Source organism: Polypterus senegalus, chromosome 15 (assembly GCF_016835505.1).
Source record: "Polypterus senegalus isolate Bchr_013 chromosome 15, ASM1683550v1, whole genome shotgun sequence".
Classification (NCBI taxonomy): domain Eukaryota; kingdom Metazoa; phylum Chordata; class Cladistia; order Polypteriformes; family Polypteridae; genus Polypterus; species Polypterus senegalus.
Genome location: NC_053168.1, coordinates 463,393 through 487,293, shown reverse-complemented (window position 1 = coordinate 487,293; position 23,901 = coordinate 463,393). Strand labels below are relative to the sequence as shown.

Below are 23,901 nucleotides of genomic sequence, written 5' to 3'. Positions count from 1 at the left end.
GACCCCCTGGTTCTGATTTAATTATTGAGGTAGACAGCAGGGTTAGGGTTAAGTCCCATTGTGACTGTGACATTGTGACAGAAAGAAAGGTGGCTTTGTGTGTGTGTGTGTGTGTGAAGGACCGGGTCCGAGAATCTCCACTTGTCCACAGCACGCTGATAGCCTGGGGATGAGAAGTTTCAGAGGTCTTATAAGAGTCCCGTGACTTTCTGTGCCCTTCGGCGGGTCTTGGCACTTGTTGTCAGCAGAATATTCTTAATATTAACTAACGTATGTCTTTACAAGTGCCAACGTCAACTTTAAGAATTGAACGTAGAGTCTCGTCATTGCCAGTTGGTTCTGCTGTCGCTCTTTCCTGTACCTTCGGTCTGCACGCAGTGGAAATGAAATGTTGCATTTTGGAGACCCCTGAAAGAAATCTTCTTCTTCTTCTTCTTCTTCTTCTTCTTCTTCTTCTTCTTCTTCTTCTTCTGTGCTGTGGATGTTTTATTTTGGATGGCCACTTTTCTGTTTTTCTTCTTCCATGTGACAGTTGTCCACCCCAAACCCCAGACACGACTTGGCAGACACAGGTTCAGACTTTCTTGCCCCAAACACCTTGAGGTATCCCACTGTTTCAGCTCTCCTCTGCACCCAGGTGAGCACCGGGTACCTGTGCAGAGCAGCTTCTCTCATACCGGACCCCAGGGTACTTCCAGCGCCATCACATTACACCCACAGCGTCCTTCCAGGTCAGGCAGAACCTCCCTGTGAAAGAAGAGTCCGCCTCCTGCAGCCCCCATAGTGGCACCCAAGAACCCAACAGGGTTGCCCAGCAGCCCGGCGGGTGTCCAGGTGGATGTAAGCCAGAGGGAGGCGCCCACCCAGTGAACTGGGGAAGCCGTCATCTCGTATCCATTTATCAAAATGGGACGGTTCAACTAACCAGTGATGACCGTCCACCCACATCCTTACATTTAAAGGGCCTCCTGGCCAGATAAGGAACCCTCCACACCAACTGGCATTACAGCCGACCCATGTCGCCCAACACACCGTAGTACCACTGCTAACGGACACTTAAATACTTTCATGAAGGAGAACTCTACAGCTGTGGCCAAAGGTGTGGAGAATGACACAAATCTGAAGTTTCACGCAGTTTGCTGCCAACTCTTCTGAAGTGAGGGATCAGAGGAATGGCATGAAAATGAACTGAATGACAAAAAGCCACTGCATGTCAGCCCTGCCACCGCAGGACCAGCTGACGTCACTTCAGTGATCCTCTCGATCACACGGGTGACAGTGTCGACAAGGACAAGGCTGGAGGTCACTCTGTCACACTGATTGAGTTACAGCAGAGAGGCAAAGAAGGCGTCAGGGCGCCCAAGAGGGTCCAGCAAGCGCCAGGAGCGTCTCGTAAAGTGCATTCAGCTGCGGGCACCACCAGGGCAGAGCTTGGCACCTGGCAGCAGGCAGGTGTGAGTGAGGCGAAGACTTTGGGAGGATGGCCTGGTGGGTGTCAAGAAGGGCAGCAAAGAAGCCAAGAAAAGCATCAGGGACAGACTGAGATTCTGGGATTGGACTGCTGGGGGCTGCTGGGGGCTTCTGGGTAAAGTCATTGTCTCTGATGAGTCCCCTTTCTGATTGTTTGGGGCATCCAGAAGAAAAGAACAGGTGAGCGGCGCTACCATCAGTCCTGTGTCATGCCAGCAGTAAAGCATCCTGAGACCACTCACGTCAGCCGAGGCAGTGCAGGGCTCAGAACACCGCCAGGAATGAAGAATGGCACCAAAACATCAACCGAGAGCAACTTCTGCCAACCATCCAAGAACAGTCTGGTGACCAACATGACGGAGCACCGGGCCAGAAGGCCAAAGTGACTGCTAAGCAAAACATCAACATTTGGGGTCCTTGGCCAGGAAGCTCCCCATTGAGAACTTGTGCTCAAGAGGTGGGTGGACAAACAAAAGCCCCCCAATTCTGACAAACTTCAAGTAGTGATTGTGCAAGAATGGGGGGCTGCCATCAGTCAGGATTGGGCCCAGAAGTTGATTGACGGCCTGCCAGGGTGAATGGCAGAGGTGTTGAAAAAGACAGAAGGGCCAACCCTGCCGATATGGAGTCGGTGCCACAGAAACGTCATGTCGTCGTCGATCAAAGCCTTCTGAACTGCTTGACATTCTACTTCAGTGTACCAGAGAGACATCTGACAGAAAGATCTCAAACCACGGGGGTCCTTCTCCCAACCTTTGGTCGCCACGGTCCTTTAAACAGATTCCCAATTTATGTTCAGGTTTGGAAATTTTCCAGGATTAAAATGGGACTAAAACTCCAACTCCGAGGCTTTGTGCCACCCAGTAGGATCTGATGAACTGGCGACCACGTGGTGTGACTTTCTCGTGGTCAACTTGTACACAATTTGGCACCAAGGAGAGCGAGCCCCCTCTGAATGTGTAATGGATATCCGCCATGTGCGTTTGCTGACATTTCCCTGACCTCATTTGTGCCCAGTTTAGCAGGCTGCCTTCCCAAGCTGTGACCAAAATGGAAGTAACCCGAGAGAGAGAGAGGACCTTCTGCCAAACTCGTATCTCCCAGGCACAGGAGAGTTGAAAACCTGCCTGAAGGACCTCGGAGATGAGTTGTGCAGACTGTGGACACGTCCCTCTTGTTTCCTGCGGGTCTGAAGTTCTGGTCCAGTGCATAGCTCTTCATAAAAGGCACAGGAACACGAGATCCAGAAGATGGCTTTGCTGGTCTCGTGGTGGGAGCCTGAGGAGCAGCTCAGGGTGGTTGTGCTTCAAACCGTTTGATTGGCTCGTAGCTAGATGGGGGTCTTTGGAGCCCACACTTGACGATGGGGGTCTCTCTCAGCTCTCGTAACTGTCAGTGCTTTGGATGCTAATGAGGTGCCAGAGCTCGTCTTCTTCCTCCGTTGCCTCTTTTAACCCGCTAACTGGCCAGACGTATCTCTGATGAGGCTCTGCTGGATTTCTTCAAAGTTCAGGCCGCAGATATCTGGAAATCGGCTCCAGTTGGCCACACTTTCTCATGAAGGGAAGGTCTCTTCTGATCCTCCATTAGTTCCACCTTTCTATTTTGAAGAAGCTTTGTCTTGCTACTTGATGAACTGCAGTAAATCTGTTTCCATACATCTGTACCAGTTGATGCCCCTACTCCACTAGTCCAGTGGTTTTCCCCAAGCTGGGTGTTGATGTCTCTGCCGTCTAAGTTCTGCATAGTTCTGATGGTTGTTGTACTGACCTTCTCCGTCCATCTCTGTTCATGCCAGGCTGGCATCTCTTAAAATGGACACCCTAACCCCAGACGCTCCCTCTTCCCTGACCCCACAAGTGCAGGACTCTGGTCCTAAAAGATATTAAAAGATATTAGCGTGGTCCGGACAGACGCCCGAGAGGAGCTCTTTGTCATCTTGAGCTTCATCCCTGGCTGTTGATTGTGTTGCATTAGATATTAGAAGAGAGATTAGAGCGATGTGGACGAGGACAGGCCATTCAGCCCAGCAAAGCTCACCAGTCCTGTCCACTTGTTTCTTCAAGTCGAGTTCTGAAAGTCCCTCAAGTCTTACTGTCCACCACGCTACTTGGTCGCTTATTCCAAGTGTCTGTCTGTGTGAAATGTCCCCAGTGGTGTCCCTGTGTTCTTGATGACCTCATTTTAAAGTCACCGTTGTGACCCACTGCTGTAATTCACTTCATAATTTCAAACCCTTCAGTCAGGTCTCCTCTTCATCGCGGTGACGGCTCAGCTCTTTGAATCTTCATAATTCACCCCCTGATCAGCCGAGTCGCTCTTCTCTGGACCTTCTCCAGTGCTGTTCTGTCTTTATGGAGACCCAAACTGCCCCCCGGACCCCAGATGAGGCCTCACCAGTGTGGTGTTACAAAGCTGTGACTTGTACTGCACACGTCAAGGCACTATATGACCTGACACTCTTGATGGCTTGTCTGCCAGCTGATAGTCCACTACGACTCCTCAGTCCTTCTCTCTCCCACTGTGTATTCCGACCTCACATTTTTACGTCTTTCCATAGAAAGTAAATCTTGTATGCCTGATCTGGCAGTGGCTCCTCAATCCACTGGTCCTTGTCCTTGATCACCCTTTGCGTGACGCCATGTTCTCCTCCTTGCTCCTTTCCTTTCTCTTATTATGGAAAGCCTTTTGGGAGCTGACCCTCCGTAGGTGGCATTCCCACACAGCTTGTTTTTGTGTGGATTGGTGGCCATCGCGTCTCATTTCCAATGCAGATGTTTCGGTGACAGGGTCACGACAATGCAGGATTTCCTTGCCGGACACTCTTCCCCCTTTTCTCTTTTTTGTCTTTTGCCAGCTCAGGTTGGCACTCAGGGCAGATGGTGTACACCCACCTGACTGTACCCCTTGCTAGCCCTTCCTTCTTCAGGAGTCGAGTAATAAATCAGTTCAGCCTTATCGCTCACGCATCCTTGGCCCGTCCCGTACCCTCGCCATCCCACCGTACTGAACTGGCGCCCAGCGCTCTTGGCCTTCTGTGTTTGTGTTCCTTCTTGGCCCGGTCTGTCTGTCGGTCTGTCTGTCTGTCTGTCTGTCTGTCTGTCCCGTTGAGTGGTCCTCATGTCGGACTCTGCCAGGCTTGTCGTTATCACCCTGCTGTTTCTCTGTTCAGTGTCTTAACTACACATTCAGAATCCTTTGTTTTCTGCCCACTTTCATTTGTTGTAGGTAGATTTGACCTGCGGTGGGTTGGTGCCCTGCCCAGGATTGTTTCCTGCCTTGTGCCCTGTGTTGGCTGGGATTGGCTCCGGCAGACCCCTGTGACCCCGTAGTTAGGATATAGCGGGTCGGATAATAGATGGATGGAATGATAATGAGATGTCAATTGAAATGAATTCATTTACACCAAAACCTTCAGCAGCAGAAACATTTCTTTAAGAGCTGCTGGACGTTCTCGGGGTCTCCGTCTCCTGACCGAGTCGGGCACCACAAGTCCTATGTGGACTCAACCATAGGATTAAACCGGGTCACGGCTGGATGGCTGCTGGTCGGTAGGACGGACGTCTCAGTACTTCTCAGGGTTTGCAGGCTTCTGCACTTTTGTCTTTTTTCAATACTTTGAGTCCTCATCCATCCATCCATCCTCTTCCGCTTATCTGAGGTCGGGTCGTGGAGGCAGCAGCTTGAGCAGAGAGGCCCAGACTTCCCTCTCCCCGGCCACTTCTTCCAGCTCTTCCGGGAGAATCCCAAGGTGTTCCCAGTCCAGCCGGGAGACATAGTCCCTCCAGCGTGTCCTGGGTCTTCCCCGGAGCCTCCTCCCGGTTGGACGTGCCCGGAACACCTCACCTAGGGAGGCGTCCAGGAGGCATCCTGATCAGATGCCCGAGCCACCTCATCTGACTCGTCTCGATGCTCTACTCTGAGCCCCTCCTCGGATGACTGAGCTTCTCACCCTATCTTTAAGGGAAAGCCCAGACACCCTGCGGAGGAAACTCATTTCAGCCGCTTGTATTTGCGATCTTGTTCTTTCGGTCACTACCCATAGCTCATGACCATAGGTGAGGGTAGGAGCGTAGATCGACTGGTAAATTGAACTTTGAGTCCTTCTTCTAAAATAAAGAAACCAAAAACAAACATCTGCCCGTCTTGTCAGGGGTCAGGGGTCACGCCCACTCCAGAAGGTCGGGCAGGAAGAGTCCCTCATATGGCAGACACCCACACACGAGCACGCGCCAGTGGACCAAACCTGCATGTCGCCCAGAAGAACCGGACGTGGACATGGGGAGGACGGAGGGGACACACAGGACTGCAAGGCAGCAAATCTAACGAGAGGATACGGAATGAGAGCCGAGATTAAACTTGAGCCAGAGGAGGGAACCTGGCAGAGTCGTAATGTCTGGGCAGTGTGGCTCATAGTCTGCCTGATGAACGTCTCGTCTCGTCTACTTCATGCACTCCTTCCACTCGTCCAGCTTGTGTCACTGTCTGCTAGTTGTGAAAGAAATGGACACGCGGCATTGGGCCGTCATTTCAGTGTAATCAGAGTAGCCATGTTGACCCCCAGAAGGTGCTGCTCCCTTTGGTGTCACTGGGCCGTCGCTGCTTAAGATTGAATCAAACAAAATGTTTTCTCTCTCGAGTGTTTTTTCCATCAGGAGTTAAGGGACGGATATCAGACTTTTGAATGATTTCTCGTCATGCTGTGCTTTTCAAGTCTTTTCTGCTTATTTGGTGTCTTCACATTTCTTAGTCTTTCTTTGACATCTGATTATTAATACTTAGATTTGTCTTCACTGATCCCAAAGGGGAGATGACGTGTGCTCGGTAGGGGATGCCTGCCCGCCCCCTGAAATCCGCTCTGTTTGAACGCAATCGACTCGTCAACACCCGTAAAGAGACCGCAGGAAGGCAACGGCATCGATAGCGTCAGCAAAAGAAGATTTCACTTGTGACTTTAGATATCAAAGTTCTGAAGCAAAGGACCGAAGACTGAGTGCTGGAGAGAGATGAGCCTCGACAGAGACGGACAGATAGATAGACAGACAGACAGACAGACAGAGAGATGGACAGAGAGACAGATAGATAGACAGAGACGGACGGATGGACAGACAGAGACGGACAGATAGATAGACAGACAGACAGAGAGACGGATAGATAGAGAAATAGATAGACAGACAGATGGACAGACAGACAGACTCACGGGTCCAAGAACGCACACATTTATCATTTTCTTCTGCACACAACGGTACACAAAGCCGCACTGCTCAGCTCTTTTCTTTTTATTTCTTTTCTTTCTTCTCTTTTACTGCTGCCTCCTCTCCTCTCCTCTCCTCTCCTCTCCTCTCCTTCAAGCTCCATCCTCTTCCTCCCGACTCCGGCTCCCCTTTTATAGTTCCCTGCGGCACTTCCTGGTGCGGCGGCCGTTCTGCATGGGCACCCAGAAGCACTCCGTGTGGACTCGGTTCCCGGTGGGGTGGAAGGTCTGCAGTCCATGGCTCCATAATCATCTGGGTGCCCCCTGGTGGTGGCCATGGACCCCAATGTGGCCAGGCGGCTGCCCTCTCATGCCCCAGGGGAGGTATCGTCCCTGTCCCTGTCCTCCAGGAGCCCCAGCCGTCGTCCACAATGGCTTTGTGATTTTGTGAGTCCAGCACAGCAGTGTGATGTGGTGGCCGCCGTTGTCCTCGCCTTTCCCGTGAATGGGATTACGGTGTACATCAGTCCCAGGAGGCCAGTATGACTCCACCGGCCTGGCTTTGCCTGACACCCTAATCCTCCTGATGGAGTGTCCTGGCCGTCCCAGCCACACGTCGTGATGGCCTCAGCTGGCTTCTCCTGATGGGTACAGTCCACGGCCTCGTCTTAGTACCCGGTAGGCAGACAGAACTCATTTATTCCACGAATACATGGCCCGTGTTTGTTCAGGGCCGCTGAGCCTCGTGTTCTTGTCACAGGTCTGCGTCTGCCTCACGCGTGTTCTGAATCCACAAGGCGCGTGTAGAGTAGATTGGCGAATTCCTATCGCCCAAATATCTCTGCTAAGACAACAGCTGGGGAGGAATGCAGATCGGATTTTCACATCCTTAATGGAGTCTCTGTTGCAGTACGTTGGCATGGGCTTTCCCAGAGTCCTCTGTTGCTGAAAGCAGAAACCATCACTCCAACCTGCTGGTCTCGAGGTGCCGTCCTCACCTTCCATATAACACTGAAGAGGCAAATCCGCCAAAGTACTCAACACTTTCCAGTGTCTTCAGAATTTTCCAGTTGAGTGCCATCCACCTCGGTGGCATTGCTGCTTCACAGAGATGGACCCAAGAGCATCGTGTAGCCTGGCTTTAGGAGTTTGTCAAAGTGCGACTACCAGCACCACCACATTCCCAGTTCTGCTCAATGCCTCCTCCTCCTTTCTGAGAACGACCCGTCTGATGTCCTGCTTACACCTTCTGAGTGACCAAGTGGTTGGCCAGGGCCATCTTAAAGCCATCGTCTCCTTCAGTCGCTCACGAGCCGTTGCCGTAGCTGCTGTCTTTGTGGCCTCGTGAAGGTGATCTGCTGTGGCAGCCCTAACGGGAGCAGCTGAAGTAGGGAGAAGGAAGGCCATCTCTGTCGTGTCTGGAGACCATCCTGTTAACACTGAATCTTCAAGTTGGCGCCGGTGCCCAGTGGGTCCTTGGGTTGGCGCCATAATAAACACCAGCAGTCTTGACTGGTGACTGCTCTTGGCAGCTCTTTTTCTTTACCAAGTAGACAAAGGTTGGAACGGACGTTTTACGCATAAGAAGCTTTCACTCGGCGACTTGTGGCCTGGCACTGCAGTTTGGTCCTGAAGCTCACGTCTGCCCTTAGGTCGGCAGGTAGGGAGGGCGTGGAGCGGGAGGTAATGCTGGCGCATTGTTGGCTTCCTGCTCACCTGTTCTTGATGGCCAGCAGCTCAGATGATAAGAGCGCGGCTTTGGTTTGTCTGATTTGTAAACCAGCTCGTGATTTCATTTTGTGACGTCGGGGTGTCTGATTTCGGCCTTCCCAGTCAGGCCTCACTCTGCTCATCTCCTAAATGTCCATCAGTGTGTCGATTTCTCTTCCTTAGTGCCGTCCTTGGATTTCGCTAATTCCTTCTGTCTGTAACGTCTGTGTGATTTGTCTTTTATTCGTAGGCCTCATGGGGTGGCAGTGCATTGATGTCTAGAAAACACCGACATCTCCTCAGTGGCATCCACAGGTAAATGAATGTACTTCTTGGCCTTTTGGGTAACATATTTGACAAATGGAGGGTATGGGGTGGGCTGCGTGTGGACCTGGGACCCTGTGGCTGGAGGTTTGCGTAGGGTCCCACCAGAGACGTCAAGGCATGAGAGGGCAGGCGCTGGAGTTCAATCGCAGGTTTGACGGAGAACATCTCCTCTTTATGTGCTGCCCAGTTAGGAGAGAGCTGGCAGTGGGAGACTCGAAAAGGAGGATCTCTTTATACGTGAAATGCCGAGGAGATGGGCGAGCCACCTCACCAGGCGGGCACCTCTCAAAGCAGGCCAGCTTGGATTCTTATTTTCTTTTCTTGCCCCTCTTCGGTTATTCTTTTGTTCAAAGGCTCCACTCTGGGAGTTTCAGTTTGTGCACGTGAGACGTTTCAGGGTCTGGTCCTGGCAGCACCTACATTGGCCTGGCACAACAGCACCGAGTGTTTGCATTTTTGAAGCATAAATCATGTGGTCTGTGAAGGACCAAAGCGACGTAAGACAAAAGACCAAAGAATGAAGTGAGCTTTGAAATAAGAAACCCGAGACCCCCTGGCCTTCCTAACTGCACCTTGCTTGGCTTCAGCCGTCACTCTTCACCACTGCCCTCTTTGCCAATCGGACGATTGGCAGTAGCTGCCTGCTAACTCCAGGCCCCCCCTGTATGCCAAGGGGTCTGTTTAAGCCCGAGTCTAGGAGCCCTCCTGGGTATAAACTTTAGGACGCACTGCCAGGGTACCTGGTGAGCATTCAGGGGTCTTCAGGCGTCTGCTGGTCACCCCTGCAGGCTTTCTGTGTCACACGAGTCCTGCCAGTCTGTGCCCTCTAGTGTCCCGATCATTACCCGTCCTGTCCCACCTGCGTGTAAGCCGTCAGTCAGTGTCTCCGGGGTACGATTTGATAAATCCAACGTCATTGACCTTTCACACTCACTTCTTTGGCTGACGCTGAAAAAGGTGCCACGTAAGAATCACCAACGGCCTGATGAGCGGTCAGAAGTCAAAATCAAAATGAAGTCCAATAAACCGCACAAGTCCGCTAACCCAGGACATATCAGGGGTGACGGTGACAGAACTAGCAGGCAAGAAGTTAAAAAAAAAAGTGAAAGTTCTGATTAAGAGACAGCGATGGAGGCTGAAGGTGACTGAGGGTGACTGAGGGTGAGTGAGGGGTGCACTGGTGCCAGGGGTCCGGCTTGGGGTGGACTTGCCACTGCGTCTTTGTGGCCGTACCTTGGCTGGGTGTGACGGACTGGCGTGCTGCTCTGTCTGAAGTTCATTCCTGACTTGCTGGTGTAGTCAGTTGTCAGCCCACCGCTCCAAGATGCCAGGCGTCCTTAGGGGCCTGTCGGGGGGCTCTGCCAGCCGTTGTGAACATCGGAAAGAAAAATCAAAAGATGGAGCTGAGACTTTAGCTGCGCTTTCAGTTGACTTGTCAGGCTTTACCGGTACTTGTGGTCAATAGTAAATGGGATTTGAATAACGCCGTACCTGTGCCAGGTCTGGGCAGAAAAGAACTGCCTGGCACACTTGAGTCTCTGGGCCGGCGCCTTCACAAAAGGGACACATTTCATGTTTAAGCAGCAGACGTGTTTTGTGTAATCGACTCGGCCTTTGTGTTTTCACAGAGCTGATTCAGTGGCTTGGAACCCACACAAGATGTTAATGGCGGGTCTCCAGTGCTGTGCTTTCTTAATGAAGGACAGAACGGTAAGTAGAGCGAGCCGGGGGGCACGACAAGTTGGCCATGTGGGTCTGGGGTCTCCCCCCCTGAAATGTGCAGTCGGTATTGTAAATGCAGCAGGAATCATTTACAACAAATACGCTGGACTTTTAATTGGTCTTTGAAGACCACCAAGACGTGGAGAACACATTTCCAAAAATGCATTTTGCACTGGCGTGTGCTGTGGGCAGTTTGTCTTTAGATTTTTTATAGTTTTATTATCTTATTTCTATCAGAGGTCGAATGGTTACAACTTTACTATGCGCTACAAAATCTCAAAAAACAAAATGCTGAACATAAAACCATCAAGCGGCATATTTGGAAATCCACACGGACAAAACTACAGGCCCGCCAACAGCTGTTGGCATCCCTGGTGAAGAGGAGGGCAAACCAATGTAACACAATACAATTTATATTTGTAGAGCCCAAAATCACACAATGAGGGCCACAGTGGGCTTTAACAGGCCCTAACCCTCTTGACAGACCCCCAGCCTCGATTCTCTAAGAAGACAGGGAAAAACCTTTGTAGGGAAAAAAATGGAAGAAGCCTCCGGAAAGGGCAGTTCAGAGAGAGACCCTGGGTGTGCAGTGGGTGTCAAAAAGAAAAAGGGGGTCAACACAACACAACACACAGAAGAGAAGAGAAGAGAAGAGAAGACAAGCCATCCTCAATACAATATCAGAGTGCAATAGTACAGAGCAGAACTCAACAGGAGATGATATCCCATAATACAAGTCCTGGAGTCCTCCTATTGGCCATTCGACAGCTGAGTCAGCGCTGGGCCAGCCAATCTGATTTAGAATTAGAATTAGAATTAGAACAATCTAGAAGAGAACAGGCCATTCAGCCCAACAAAGCTCGCCAGTCCTCTCCACTTGTATCCTCCAAGAAAACATCAAGTCGAGTTTTGAAAGTCCCTAACGTCTTACTGTCCACCACACTACTTGGTCGCTTATTCCAAGTGTCTATCATTCTTTGTGTAAAGAAAAACTTCCTAATGTTTGTGTGAAATTTACCAACTGTGTCCCCGTGTTCTTGATGAGCTCATTTTAAAATGCAAGTCTCGATCCACTGTACTAATTCCCTTCATAATTTTAAACACTTCAGTCATGTCACCTCTTAATCTTCTTTTGCTTAAACTGTAAAGGCTCAGCTCTTTTAATCTTTCCTCATAATTCAACCCCTGTAGACCTGAATCAGCCTAGTCGCTCTTCTCTGGACCTTTCTGTGCTGCTATGTCCTTTTTGTAGCCTGGAGACCAAAACTGCACACAGGACTCAAGATGAGGCCTCACCAGTGCATTATAAAGGTTGAGCAGACCCTCCTGTGACTTGTACTCCACACGTTAAGGCGCTATATAACCTGACAGTCTGTTAGCCTTCTTAATGGCTTCTGAACACTGTTTGGAAGTTGATAGCTTGGAGTCCACTATGACTCCTAAATCCTTCTCATAAGGTGTACTCTCGATTTTCCGACCGCCCATTGTGTATTCAAACCTAATATTTTTACTTCCTATGTGTAATACTTTACATTTACTGACATTAAATTTCATCTGCCACAAATCTGCCCAAGCCTGTATGCTATCCAAGTCCTTCTGTAATGATATAACAGATTCCAAATTATCTGCTAATCCACCTATCTTGGTATCATCTGCCAACTTAACCAGCTTGTTACTTATATTCCTATCTAAATCATTTATATATATTAAAAATAGCAGCGGCCCCAGCACTGCCCCCTGCTGGTCACCACTCTTAACATCGGCCAGTTCTGATGAGGTTCCTCGCACCATCACCCTCTGCTTCCTGTGTCTGAGCCAATTCTGCACCCATCTCAAAACATCACCCTGAACTCCCACTTCTTTTAGTTTGATGCCCAACCTCTCATGTGGCACCTTATCAAATGCTTTCTGAAAGTCCAGATAAATAATATCATAAGCTCCACTTTGATCGTATCCTTTTGTTGCCTCCTCATAGAATTCCAACATGTTAGTAAAACACGACCTCCCTCTTCTGACCCCATGCTGACTGTTCCTCATAACTCCTGTCCTTGTCATGTGTTGCTCAATCTTATCCTTAATAATTCCTTCCATTAATTTTCCTGTGATGCATGTTAAGCTTACTGGCCTATAGTTGCTTGGATCTGCCCTGTCACCCTTTTTATATAATGGGATGATATTTGACATTTTCCAGTCCTTTGGAATCTCTCCAAATCTCTGATGAAAGGACCCCTCAACCCGATGACTCTTGTGATCCTCCATCAGAGATGACTTTACCTTAGGCTGATAAAACAACTTGGCAGGTGGGCACCAAGTGGCACATTTGAGTACCGAGAAATTAAACAGAATAGGTGAGGGTCAGTAACAAATTCTAACTCTCATGTGACTTCTGTTTTAGTGCGAATGACAGTCTGTACAGTTAATCAGCAGCTCTAGTCAGGGTGTGCTAAACTGAAGTCGTGAGATTTAAAAGCTGAGACTGAAGGGGCATCTCTTATAGTAGCAGGCAGACCACTCCACAGTTTAGGGGGTCCTGTAACTAAAAGTTCGACCTCACACTGTTATTTTATTAATCCTTGGAGTCATAAGCAGACCGGCATCTTGAGATCTTAATGTGTGCTCAGGTTTGTAAGTCATGATAAGTTCAGACTAGTAAGCCGGCCCTCGGCCATTTAATGCTTTATATGTTAAAAGGAGGATTTTGAAATCTGCCCTAAACTTAACCGGTGCCAGTGTAAGGATTTCAGAACTGGAGTTATGTGTTCGTATTTTCTTGTTCTTGTAATAATTCTTGCAGCAGCATTTTGGATTAACGGGAGGCTGAATAAAGAACAGTTTGAACAGCCAGTGAACACCGCATTGCAGTCGTCAATCCTACTAGAGACTAACAAAATACCTGTGCTTCGCAGCGGTGAAGTACTGCTTTTAAATTTTTATTAAGAAGAAAATTAAACCTTTTTAAACTGAGTGTAAATATACCAATAATTATTTGTTAAGGATCTCTTTGTATACCACGTTGTCAGTTCGGCCCTCCGGTTGTAATATGACCAAGCTGTGCGCTGAGCTTACTCTGAGCATGTAACGTACAGTCGGCCATGTGAACAGTAATCTTGTCTCAAATCTCACAGCTTGGATTGCTGCTGTCATAATCGGTTTGAGTTTCATGGTTTGTTTCAATGACGACAGTATTTGTAGGACTTGTGTTGAAGTGACATTCGGCATCTGTCAAGCGTTGTAAGCACACAACCGGTTTCAACGATAACTTCACATCCAGCTTTTGAGAGTTTAAACATTCATAAACATCAAAGTGTCCACTACTCAAATCGTCACCTGTCAGTCTAAGATGTTTAAGAGGCATTGGCGGTTGTCGAAAGGTGTAAAATATTTGGCCATTTCGGTGCACTTGAAAGCGACAACCGAACAATTCAGTGACAGCCATCAACTCAAATGCAGATCCATAGGTGAAGGACTTAAGCATTTCACTCTTCAAGTGCTCCTGTGTAGTCTAATTATCTCCTGTACGTCATCAGTCCACACCTTGAACCTGTCCAGTCATTCAATACATAAGACACAATGGATATCAAGAGTGAGCCTGATATGGCCGTGCAATATGTAACACAGAGAATGGAAAAGGTAGGTGCCATCTCTGGGCATGGAAACCACTCGGTAAGTGACAGTTCTTTGATCGATAGAATTTCTTGAAGATGGGCCCATTAGTAACAAAGACTGTTGAAAAGTTCAATATGGCGGCCAACAGTGGCGTCATACCACCGAAATAAGTACGTACATCGGTTTCAGTTAGTGGAGGGAAGCCGCCTACCAAATTTCGAGAAGATGGGGCCGTAAATAAGAAAGTTCAACATGGCGGACGTTGTTGACCGTTATGACCATCACGCGTAGAATTTCAAAATGAAACCTGCTTAACTTTTGTAAGTAAGCTGTAAGGAATGAGCTGCCAAATGTCAGCCTTCTACCTACACGGGACGTTGGAGAATTAGTGATGAGTCCGTCAGTCAGTCAGTGAGTCAGTGAGGGCTTTGCCTTTTATTAGTATAGATAAATACAGGAATTAATTTCTCACAATCCTGTTTATTTAGAAAGCGCCTTAATTTCCCAAGATTTTTAAGATGGAAGAAACCTGATTTGGACAACTTTGTGATGTGTGTTTTAAATGACCTGCTAGAGTCAAAGATAACTCAGAGATTGTGGGCTGATTCAGTAAAATTAACTCCAACTGAGTTAAATGATGTCAGAATATCGTTGTGATCAGCGTCACTCCCTCTAATAATTAACATCTCTGTCTTATCGTTGTGTTTAAAGACAAGTGGTTCTCATCCATCCACTCCTTTAATTCACTAACACAACTAATTAAAGACAACATCGGAGAAACTTCATTTGATCTGACAGAAAAGTAGAACTGGGTGTCATCTGCATACGAGTGAAAATGAACAGGATGTGTCCTAATGAGAGGTGCCAGTGGACGCCTGTAAAGTGAGAACAGTGATGTCCGAGTACTGAGCCCTGCGGGACACCATATCTCACTTGTGTGTAATGATGGAGTCCTGTCAGCACATTTCTGTACGGATTGGAATCGATTTGATAAATAAGAACTAAACCAAGCGAGCTCAGTCACTACCTGTAAGCCCAACGTCATTTTAAAATCGAATGGTCGATGGTGTCAAACGCTGAGCTTAAGTCTAACAACATCATTACAGTGGAGTTTCCTTCATCAGAGGATATCAGAATGTCGTTTATAACCCACGTTAGTGCCGTTTCTGTACTGTGACTGGTGCGAAAACCAGACTGGAATTTCTCAAAATGAATTGTAATGCGTGAGATGTGACTGAAGCTGACTGGCGACTACTTTTCTAGTATTTTAAAGAGAAACTGTAAATTTGAAATAGGCCTCTAATTATTTAGTATGTGTGGGTCTAGGTCTGACTTTTTAAGTGACGGTTTAATGACGGACACTTTTAGTGCATCAGGTACTGTGCCATGCAATAATGAACTACTGATAATGGTTAGAATGGGCACTGCAAGGACATCCATTGAACTGTTTACTGGTTTAGTTGGCACTGGATCAGGTAACAAGTAGTGGGCTTCATTTTAGTAATTAAAGTTCAGACTTCCTGCTCAGTTACAGGATTACAATCACTAAAGTGCTGAATGCCACGTGCGGCCATGTCTGCCAGGCTAGTGTGCGGTTTGCACTGTGATGCTGAGATCTGCGGTCTTCTATTTTTAATGTTCTCATTGAAGAAGTTCATAAAGTCTGTACTGCTAATATAAGCCTTTGTCTTACACGGAAACAAAGCGAGGAGGACTGGAGGCTGTCGTGCCCGTGGTTTTGGCCTGGCATCGGTATGGCAGTCTTTGTCTCTGTAGCGTTTGTTCCTGGTGTTTTGTGGGTCTTACTTTAGCGACTTGATGTCCCCCGTGCGGCGGTGTGGGCTCAGGAGCGAGCGATGGCCGTGGAGCAGACTGAGCGTCAGGGGAGCTTCTTGTTGGTCGGGTCACAGACTGAAACGCCGAATGCAGAGCGGCACAATACAAGATGGCGGTCATAATAAGTTAGCAACACACCCAAGGTTTCTTATAATGGAAGACGTTTTCATTTCCCATCATTTGAAAGTGTGCAAGAAAGCAAAAAAGCGACCAGACCACGAGTGCGAGGCGCTTCTGATAGCAGACGGTAGTCAAAGTGCAGCTGGCGAGCCAACAATGAGGCGTTGTGCGCCAACAGAACAGTAACGTCGTTTGATTCAAGACACAAATCGGCCAACACGGCTCTCTGTGCTCATCTCGAGTGCCCAGCGGCCGTTGGCTTTGAATGGGAGGCCATTGTGGGACGCTTTCAGGGACAGTCACCGAGCCATGGCGCCCGCACAATTACTGTTTGTTGGACAGACCCTCTCAAGTTGTGCTCACTGCCCTGGAACTCCTCGTTTGTTTGTTTGTTTGTTTGTTTGTTTGTTTGTTTGTGTGACGTCGTTTTAAGGGTAAAGTCTGATGTTTGCACGAGTGTCCTGTCGCCACACTTTACCATCTTCTAGAGCGTCTTTGAGGGGAGGATGTAGCAGCCTGCTGTGCCAATGTCCTGGAGTGACTGTCGGGCACATCGGCTCTACGCTTGGCACTGCCAGTGCTGAGGGACTGGACAGCTTAGAATACAAATGTGCCAGTGGGTGAAATGAAAGTCTTGGTAACCAAAGCAGCACAAGTGTTAACTGGAGTTCAGCGTAACACAGAAAGGCGATTGGCGTGATCATCAAAGCCAGTGGCACACGAAATTACTCACAATCATCGAAAACGAGAAGCAGCAGACAGAACAAAGAGAAGTGAAGAGGTGGGCAGGAAGGTAATACACCTGCGGGCACAACCGAAGAGAAAGGCAAAGTCATAACTTGAAGATGAATACAAAGCAGGGGCACGACTACACCCTAAACATGAGAAATTGTGGCACAAATTGGGCTTCTCTTTGAGATCCACAAAGACGTCGGCCATTAAAGACTTCAACACGAATCTTACTACTGTAGGGGGCATCTGACGTCCGTGGGGTGGGCTCCTGGCAACGGCCTCGCAGAGAAGCTTCCATTCAGTTAAGACAAAATGGCATTGCAGCGATTTATATAACTAGGGGGCTTCGCTCGCCAACCCCCCGGCCTGCCCTACACGCCAGCCACTTCTCGTCACTTTCACCAAACGACAAATCCTTTAATTCTCGTGGATACGCCTCTTCATTGGGTAGAAACACGACTCTTCCCTGATGGCGACACGAATTAGCCGATCTACACGTCTGCGACTTAAACTATAAAGCCATACTTCTGTGCCATCACCTCTGTCCGTATATCTGATCGCTTTTCTCTGCTCCGTTAATAATTTCCGTTTGCTTGCGCTAATGCGATCCTTACTATCAGTCTTTTGAGACTTTCGAATTTCAGCACGTCCATTATCTCTAACCTGCTCTGCTTGTGCGCCGCGCCAACGTTTCTCAATTCTTCACGACGTTCTCTACTCTGTCATCTACTCTTTGTCTTTTATTTCCGACCCCACTTGGAGCTGAGAGCGCAGGAAGTGTGTCCGACCATAGCATTCACACGACTGAGAGGTGATTGGACGGTGGGCGTGGTTATAAATGTTTGAGAGGAGGGCGGGACTTGGCCTAAAGTCTCATCTCGCGGGACCTGAAATGATCTCCGAGAAAGTCTCGTCCCAGGATTTCCTTTTAAAATAGAGAGAGACAACATAAAACAATTAATGACATTCAAAATGAACCAGGGGTGGCACGGTGGCGCAGTGGGTAGCGCGGCTGCCTCGCAGTTAGGAGACCCTTAAGGGTTCGCTTCCCGGGTCCACCCTGCGTGGAGTTTGCTTGTTCTCCCCGTGTCTGCGTGGGTTTCCTCTCACAGTCCAAAGACATTCAGGTGAGGTGCTCTGGTGATCCTAAATTGTCCCTCGTGTGTGCGCTTGGTGTGTGTGTGTGTGCCCTGCGGTGGGCTGGCGCCCTGCCCGGGGTTTGTTTCCTGCCTTGCGCCCTGTGTTGGCTGGGATTGGCTCCAGCAGACCCCATAGCTAGGATATAGCGGGTTGGATAGTGGAGGGATGGATGGATGGATGGAAAATGAGCCAGATAAATTGAAACTCTTCACCCAACAGATTCCTGACGCCATTATTAAAGGGTTAAATCTGTTGTGGAAGTTGACCCGGACACAGACAGGCAGACACGTTGATGTCGCCCCCAAACACGTTTATTTACAATATATTTACAACAGTAAGTTCAATGGTCACACAGACCCAGTTCCATGTCCACAAACCCCAAAGTCACAGTCCTGGCCTCACAAGGCCTTGTCCTCCACACCTCCTGAGCTTCGTCCTTCCACCTCCCGACTCCAGCCCTGAATGAATGGAGACGTCTGCCCCTTTTATTCAGTTCCCGGATGAGCCCCAGGTGTTCCCGGCATTCCTCCTCTGGCCACGCCCCAGCGTGGCGGAAGTGCCCTGGTTGTCCTCCCGGCTGCTCTCCGGGCGCCGTCCTAAATCTTCCCCCCAGCACTTCCGCCACACCAGGTCCCCAAGGCGGTGACCACGGGCCCCTACAGGGTGGAGCTTCCATGCCCTGTACCCGTGGCCCCCAAAGCAACCTGGAAGGCAACCCCCACGTGATCCAGGGTTTGCACAGACCCACATCCGCTCCCTCATGACGTCCCGGCCGGGTTGTTGCCCCTGGCATCCCTGACACTGTTCAAGAAAAAAATATACCCTTCTCAGGAAAACCTCCCAATAAACCTGATCAATGACGGTGTGATGTCACAGCCCACACACAAGAACACCTCCAGTAGCACCCAGTGTGCCCCTGACGATGACGGTGACAGGGCTACAAAAGGGCAGCCACCTAAAAAACAAAATGGTGTCGGAAATAAACAAAAAATAATGTAAATAAAAAGACAATAAAATTGACAAAGTAATACGTTGTGACTCCGCCTGGTTCAACACCCCTAAAATGTTCAATCTGAACCGAATTTACCTTCGTCCAAGGCCCACCACAGCATACCCTCCGCCGCCCTGGGCTTTGATTGGCTGCTCTTTGTGTCGTCGATCTTCTCCTTCCTCGCCTTGGCCTTGAGTTTGGAGTCACTGGAATCCTTGCCATCCCGATGGGTGGACGTTTGGCCAGATCGGTACATGAGCTTATCTCACAGCATCGGCTTATTTTCCACCCTACGTGTGGCTGAACTCTGCGTCTTTGCCACTCTCACCAGCTCGGGCACTGCTGTCCTCCTTGTTTCACTGGCAGCACTGAGAGGCGACCTTTTCTAGGCCGTGTCATTTCACGTGAACGGTCCGCACTTGGACATCTAAACACTTAGGGAGTCCCCTTGTGGCAGACATCGAGCGTGCTGTGCTGACAGAGCTGACTTTACATCGAGATCTTAATACCTCAAGTTCTGGGGGCTTGGGGCGGACCACGAGAATCCACACAGGAGCAGAACCAGCTGACTCCGAATAATAAGGTGCAGCATTCCCATCACGTCGTAAGGGCTTAGAGGGAAAGACCAAACACGGCCTCGCTCCTTCAGACAGGGTCACGCGTCACCAGGACTTACTGTCCTCTTGTGACTTTTCTCTGTTTCTACAAATAGGATCCCTGGCACACGCTAGGTTTTCTGCTCCTGGCATCCTAGGGAGATTGTGTTTTATTTCCTTACAAATTGCAGCCCTCTGTCTGATCTTGGTGTCCCCGTCTGATCTTGGTGTCCCCGTCTGATCTTGGTGTCCCCATCTGATCCTGGCGTCCCCGTCTGATCCTGGCGTCCCCGTCTGATCCTGGTGTCCCCATCTGATCCTGGTGTCCCTGTCTGATCCTGGTGTCCCCATCTGATCCTGGTGTCCCTGTCTGATCCTGGTGTCCCCATCTGATACATTTCCAGCTCAAAGAGAATGGTGAAAGGCTTACTGGTGAGCCCCTTTGTCACGATGACCCTAACTAGCCCCATTCCTACTCCGTGCCCCCCTTACTCATCACAGTCATGAAAACAGAAACATTTTATTTATGACGCTCTTATCTTCCCAATGCCAATGGGCCTGCGGACGTTCATACCGTGATTTTTGTATGTGAGACGCCATTTGTCCTGTAAATGTCAGCTAATGAACAGAAGAAGAATTCCAGATTGCTTTTCCTTCAGATTAACGGCAGTAAAGGAAAGTGGAGCGACATTACTTGACATGGAATCCTTTAAAGTGACGTAAGCCAACCTGAGCCGCGGGTTTGCACGGTGAGCTGACGTCACCCAGTTTTTCATGACAGACTCACAAAAGGCCTAATGTCACCCTGAGAGCCCGCCATTGCTGATTGTCTGCTGAGGGGTCACTCACATTGTCACTTCTCCCTCCTTGTGACGGTACTTCCTGCAGACGCACCACAGTCAGGTGTACTTGGGATTCTGGGAATTCCAAACCGTGGATTCTGTCGTTCAGCTAAAGGAACAGCTGCCAGTCAAGCAGCGCATGTGTGCCACCGTCTTACATTGGGTGGCACGTGTGAATGACAGCACAAAATGAATGAATGAATGAAACTGGTGACCAGTGACAGACTGTGTTGCGTCGCGCCTCTTGGGTGGTGAGAGCTGCTGTGCCAAACTAGTTGGTAACAGAAGACAAAAATGAACAACTGGGGGCTTTAATGGCTCGCTTGTGTCTGTGGAGTGACTGCAGCTTGAGAGCTCCGGAATGCGAGACCCTCTGTACAAATTCAGCGTCTGGGTGACGTCTCTGCTTTTCCATGAGATTTCCTTCATTTTGTAATTCTGGGAAAGCTGAATTAAAAAAAAAAATAAAATAAAATGGTGGCACCAAGTCTCATTTGTATCGTGTGCTTCACAACATCCACTCAGGCCCAAACACGTGGCACAGAAAGACGGGTGGGCGGTGTGGCGCAGGCCCAGAGCACTGAGCTTTATTTGACCTGAGCAAGTCACGTCACTGTACAGAATGCCAGCTTCGCCCAAACAGATCTACAGAGGAGCAGATGTTACGAAGAGGGCTCCACGTTACTGCCTCAGTGCCCTAACTGGGTGGCGTGCCAGTCCATTGTTGCCCATCCACAGACCCTCACACAGCTGCCAGTCAGCTCTCACACTGCTGGCGCGCATCTCCACTGTCACGGCTCTGGAGAGCTGCTTCATAATAAGGGACGTGCAGTCGAAGCTGTAAAGAAATGCCAGCTCCTGCCAGCTCCTGCCAGCTGCGCACTTTAAGGATAAGTTGACCGATGGCAGTTGTGTTTGTCCACATTGCAGGGCCTGCTTCAGATGTGCCACTCTGCACAAGCATCATATCTGTTCCAGAAGGACAAGTTCTACGACGTGAGCTGTGACACAGGAGACAAGTCAATCCAGTGCAGTCGCAGATCTGATGCCTTCAAGTTCTGGTTCATGTGGAAAGCCATCGGCACACGTGGGCTCGAGGGGAGAGTAAACCGGGCCCTCGCCCTGGCAAGGTGAGTGCTCACAAGTCTTCGTTGTTGACTGCTGTCTGTGGTGTGCTAGGAATGTTAGCGTGGCATCAACACTTGGCGCATGAATGTCTCTACTCAGACTTGGAATAGTTTAGCAAAGCTTGTGAGGAGCCATTTGTTGTATGGGAGTGAAATGTTGATGATGAAACGGGCATGAGAGCGGGCAGGCGGATTCACAGAGTGGCAGGAAGGTAGGATCGGAATTGAGAGAAGGAGACTTGGCGTGGAGGCAAAAGGAGAAGCAGGTTACTGTGGTTCAGGTGTGTGAGGTGAAGGGTCTGGGTGAAGAGGTGCCCTCTGATTAGGACATTAGAACACGAGGACAGGCCATTGAGCCCAACAGAGCTCGCCAGGCCTACCCACTTGCCCCCCTAAAGTAACATCGAGTCGAGTTGTGAAAGTCCCTGAGGTCTTACTGTCCACCACACTACTTGGTCACTCATTCCTGACGTTTGTGTGACGTTCAGCCTTCACAAGTGTCCAGCTGTGTCCCCGTGTTCCTGATGAAGTCATGACCGTCTCCACCCACTGGACTCATTCTCTTCATCGTCAGGTCTCCTCTTCATCTCCTGTAAAGGCTCAGCTCTTTGAATCTTTCCTCATCACTCCCCCCCTGTAGCCCCCCATAATCAGCCTCGTCGCTCTTCTCTGGACCTTCTCTGGTGCTGCTGTGTCTTTATGGAGACCCAAACTGCCCCCCGTACTCCTGATGAGGCCTGACCAGTGTGTTATAAAGCCTGAGGAGATCTTGTACTCCACACGTCAAGGCGCTATATAACCTGACATCCTGTTAGCCTTCTTCATGGCGTCTCAACACGGTGATTAGTGAGCAGCCCTGGAGGGAGTCCAGTGAAGAAGATTCACACGAGAAGAATCAGGCTCGACCCAAATGATGCCAAGGACTGTGGCGGTTGAAGGAAAAGGATGGTCTGGAGTTCTTCTTAACAGCAGCCCCTGTCTGTCTTTTAGGGGGTCACAGGTACCATTGAGGTGACCGTAGAGGTGACAACTCCGTCCAGCACACTTGTTTGGTTGTTGCTCTCAAACTTCATGAGTTGCTTGTTTTTTTTCCAGATTCCCATAACTGTGTAAATGAACAAAGTGGCAGACCACCAGGGTGAGGAGGAAGACCAAAGGGTGAACACGAGAACTAAAGCAGGACGGACGTCACAACACCCACCGGGCTTGGCTTTGTCACTTTGTCACTCTGTAGGGCGTTGTGTGGGTGAGGCGAGAAGTCCAGCAGAGTGACCAAAGAGATTACAACATGGGGGCCGCTTTGTGATCGAAGGAGGGGGTCGTGCTGTCATCTCTTTACTTGGGGTCACTCTGCTGGACTTCTTCTCGCTTATCTGTTAAGGGATTGGATTTCAACGTGAAGGTGGCTTTGTTGTCCTGACTTCACGCTGCTTATTGATCTCAAGCGCCGACCTCCGTGTTACCCGCTTTGCAGACTTTGTACTTGGCGTGTCTGCCGCTTTATGACGTCAGTGCTGTGGATGAGGAGCTGAACTCTTCGTAGTTTTGCGTTTCATTCGCCGAGTCCCAAATCTCTCAGCTGCACTCGCATTCCCGTGAGCCGAGCTGCTCATTGGACGCGCTCTCCGTAGTGCCGCCTTTTGGCGGTCAAAGTGCAAGTTATGAAGAACAAATGGAGTGGTGGAAATGTGCTCGAGTAGTAACGCGCTGCCATCTTTGTATTGCAGGTACCTGGCAGAAGAAATCAAAAAGAAGGAGGGCTTCCGACTTTTACTGGAAGTAAGTCCCGAGCAGCGAACAGATGAAGGGTTGAAGGGCTGGCGAATGGCGGTCAGGATCACGGGGGTTTGATGTCATCAGGGGGCAACAGGAAGTGACATCATCAGCGTGGGATTGAAGCTTCCTTGTTTTTCTATTTATGACACGCTGCCTTAAGCCCTGCGGCTGCCCCCCTAATCGACGCGCCGCTCACGAACCGAAAGCTGCCCAATTTGTCATCCTGCCCTTTGAATGGCCTCTCCTCGCATTCGCTCTCTTTTATTATTTCTAAGCAGGCGACTGAGTGTGCCGTCTGCTGGGCTTCATATTGTTAAGGGAGGTCTGTCACCGCGGCCCCCCCGCTCTCCGCACGCGCCTGCTCACGGGTGACAGGAGGGTCTCAGTGGTCCGGCGGCTTCACAGATCAGGCGTGCCTGCTGATCGGCAGATTGTTCAAAATCAAAGGTTGAGAAAAGGCTTCAGGTGTCATCTTTGATTGTGAATTATTTGTGCCAGCCTCCAGTTTTTTAATATGTGATGCCAATACCTTGAAAGACGTTAAATGCATCGGACTAGCACGCCCTCGCCCCTCACCCCTCGTCCTCGCCCCTCACCCCTCACCCCTCGCCCCTCGTCCTTATCCCTCGTCCCTCCCCTCGTCCTCGCCCCTCACCCCTCACCCCTCGCCCCTCCATCCCTCGCCCCTCATCCCTCGCCCCTCACCCTCATT

General features: G+C 49.6%; 1 protein-coding gene across 1 annotated transcript in view; it reads left to right on the top strand.

Moving 5' to 3' along the window:
• LOC120515838 (acidic amino acid decarboxylase GADL1-like) overlaps positions 1-23,901 on the top strand; it is a 101,179-nt gene that overhangs the window by 59,384 nt on the left and 17,894 nt on the right. Inside the window, exons 10-13 of the mRNA XM_039737166.1 lie at positions 8,625-8,689; positions 10,330-10,411; positions 21,217-21,416; positions 23,141-23,192. Coding sequence (XP_039593100.1) covers positions 8,625-8,689; positions 10,330-10,411; positions 21,217-21,416; positions 23,141-23,192 — 399 coding nt within the window. The remainder of the gene's footprint in view (positions 1-8,624; positions 8,690-10,329; positions 10,412-21,216; positions 21,417-23,140; positions 23,193-23,901) is intronic.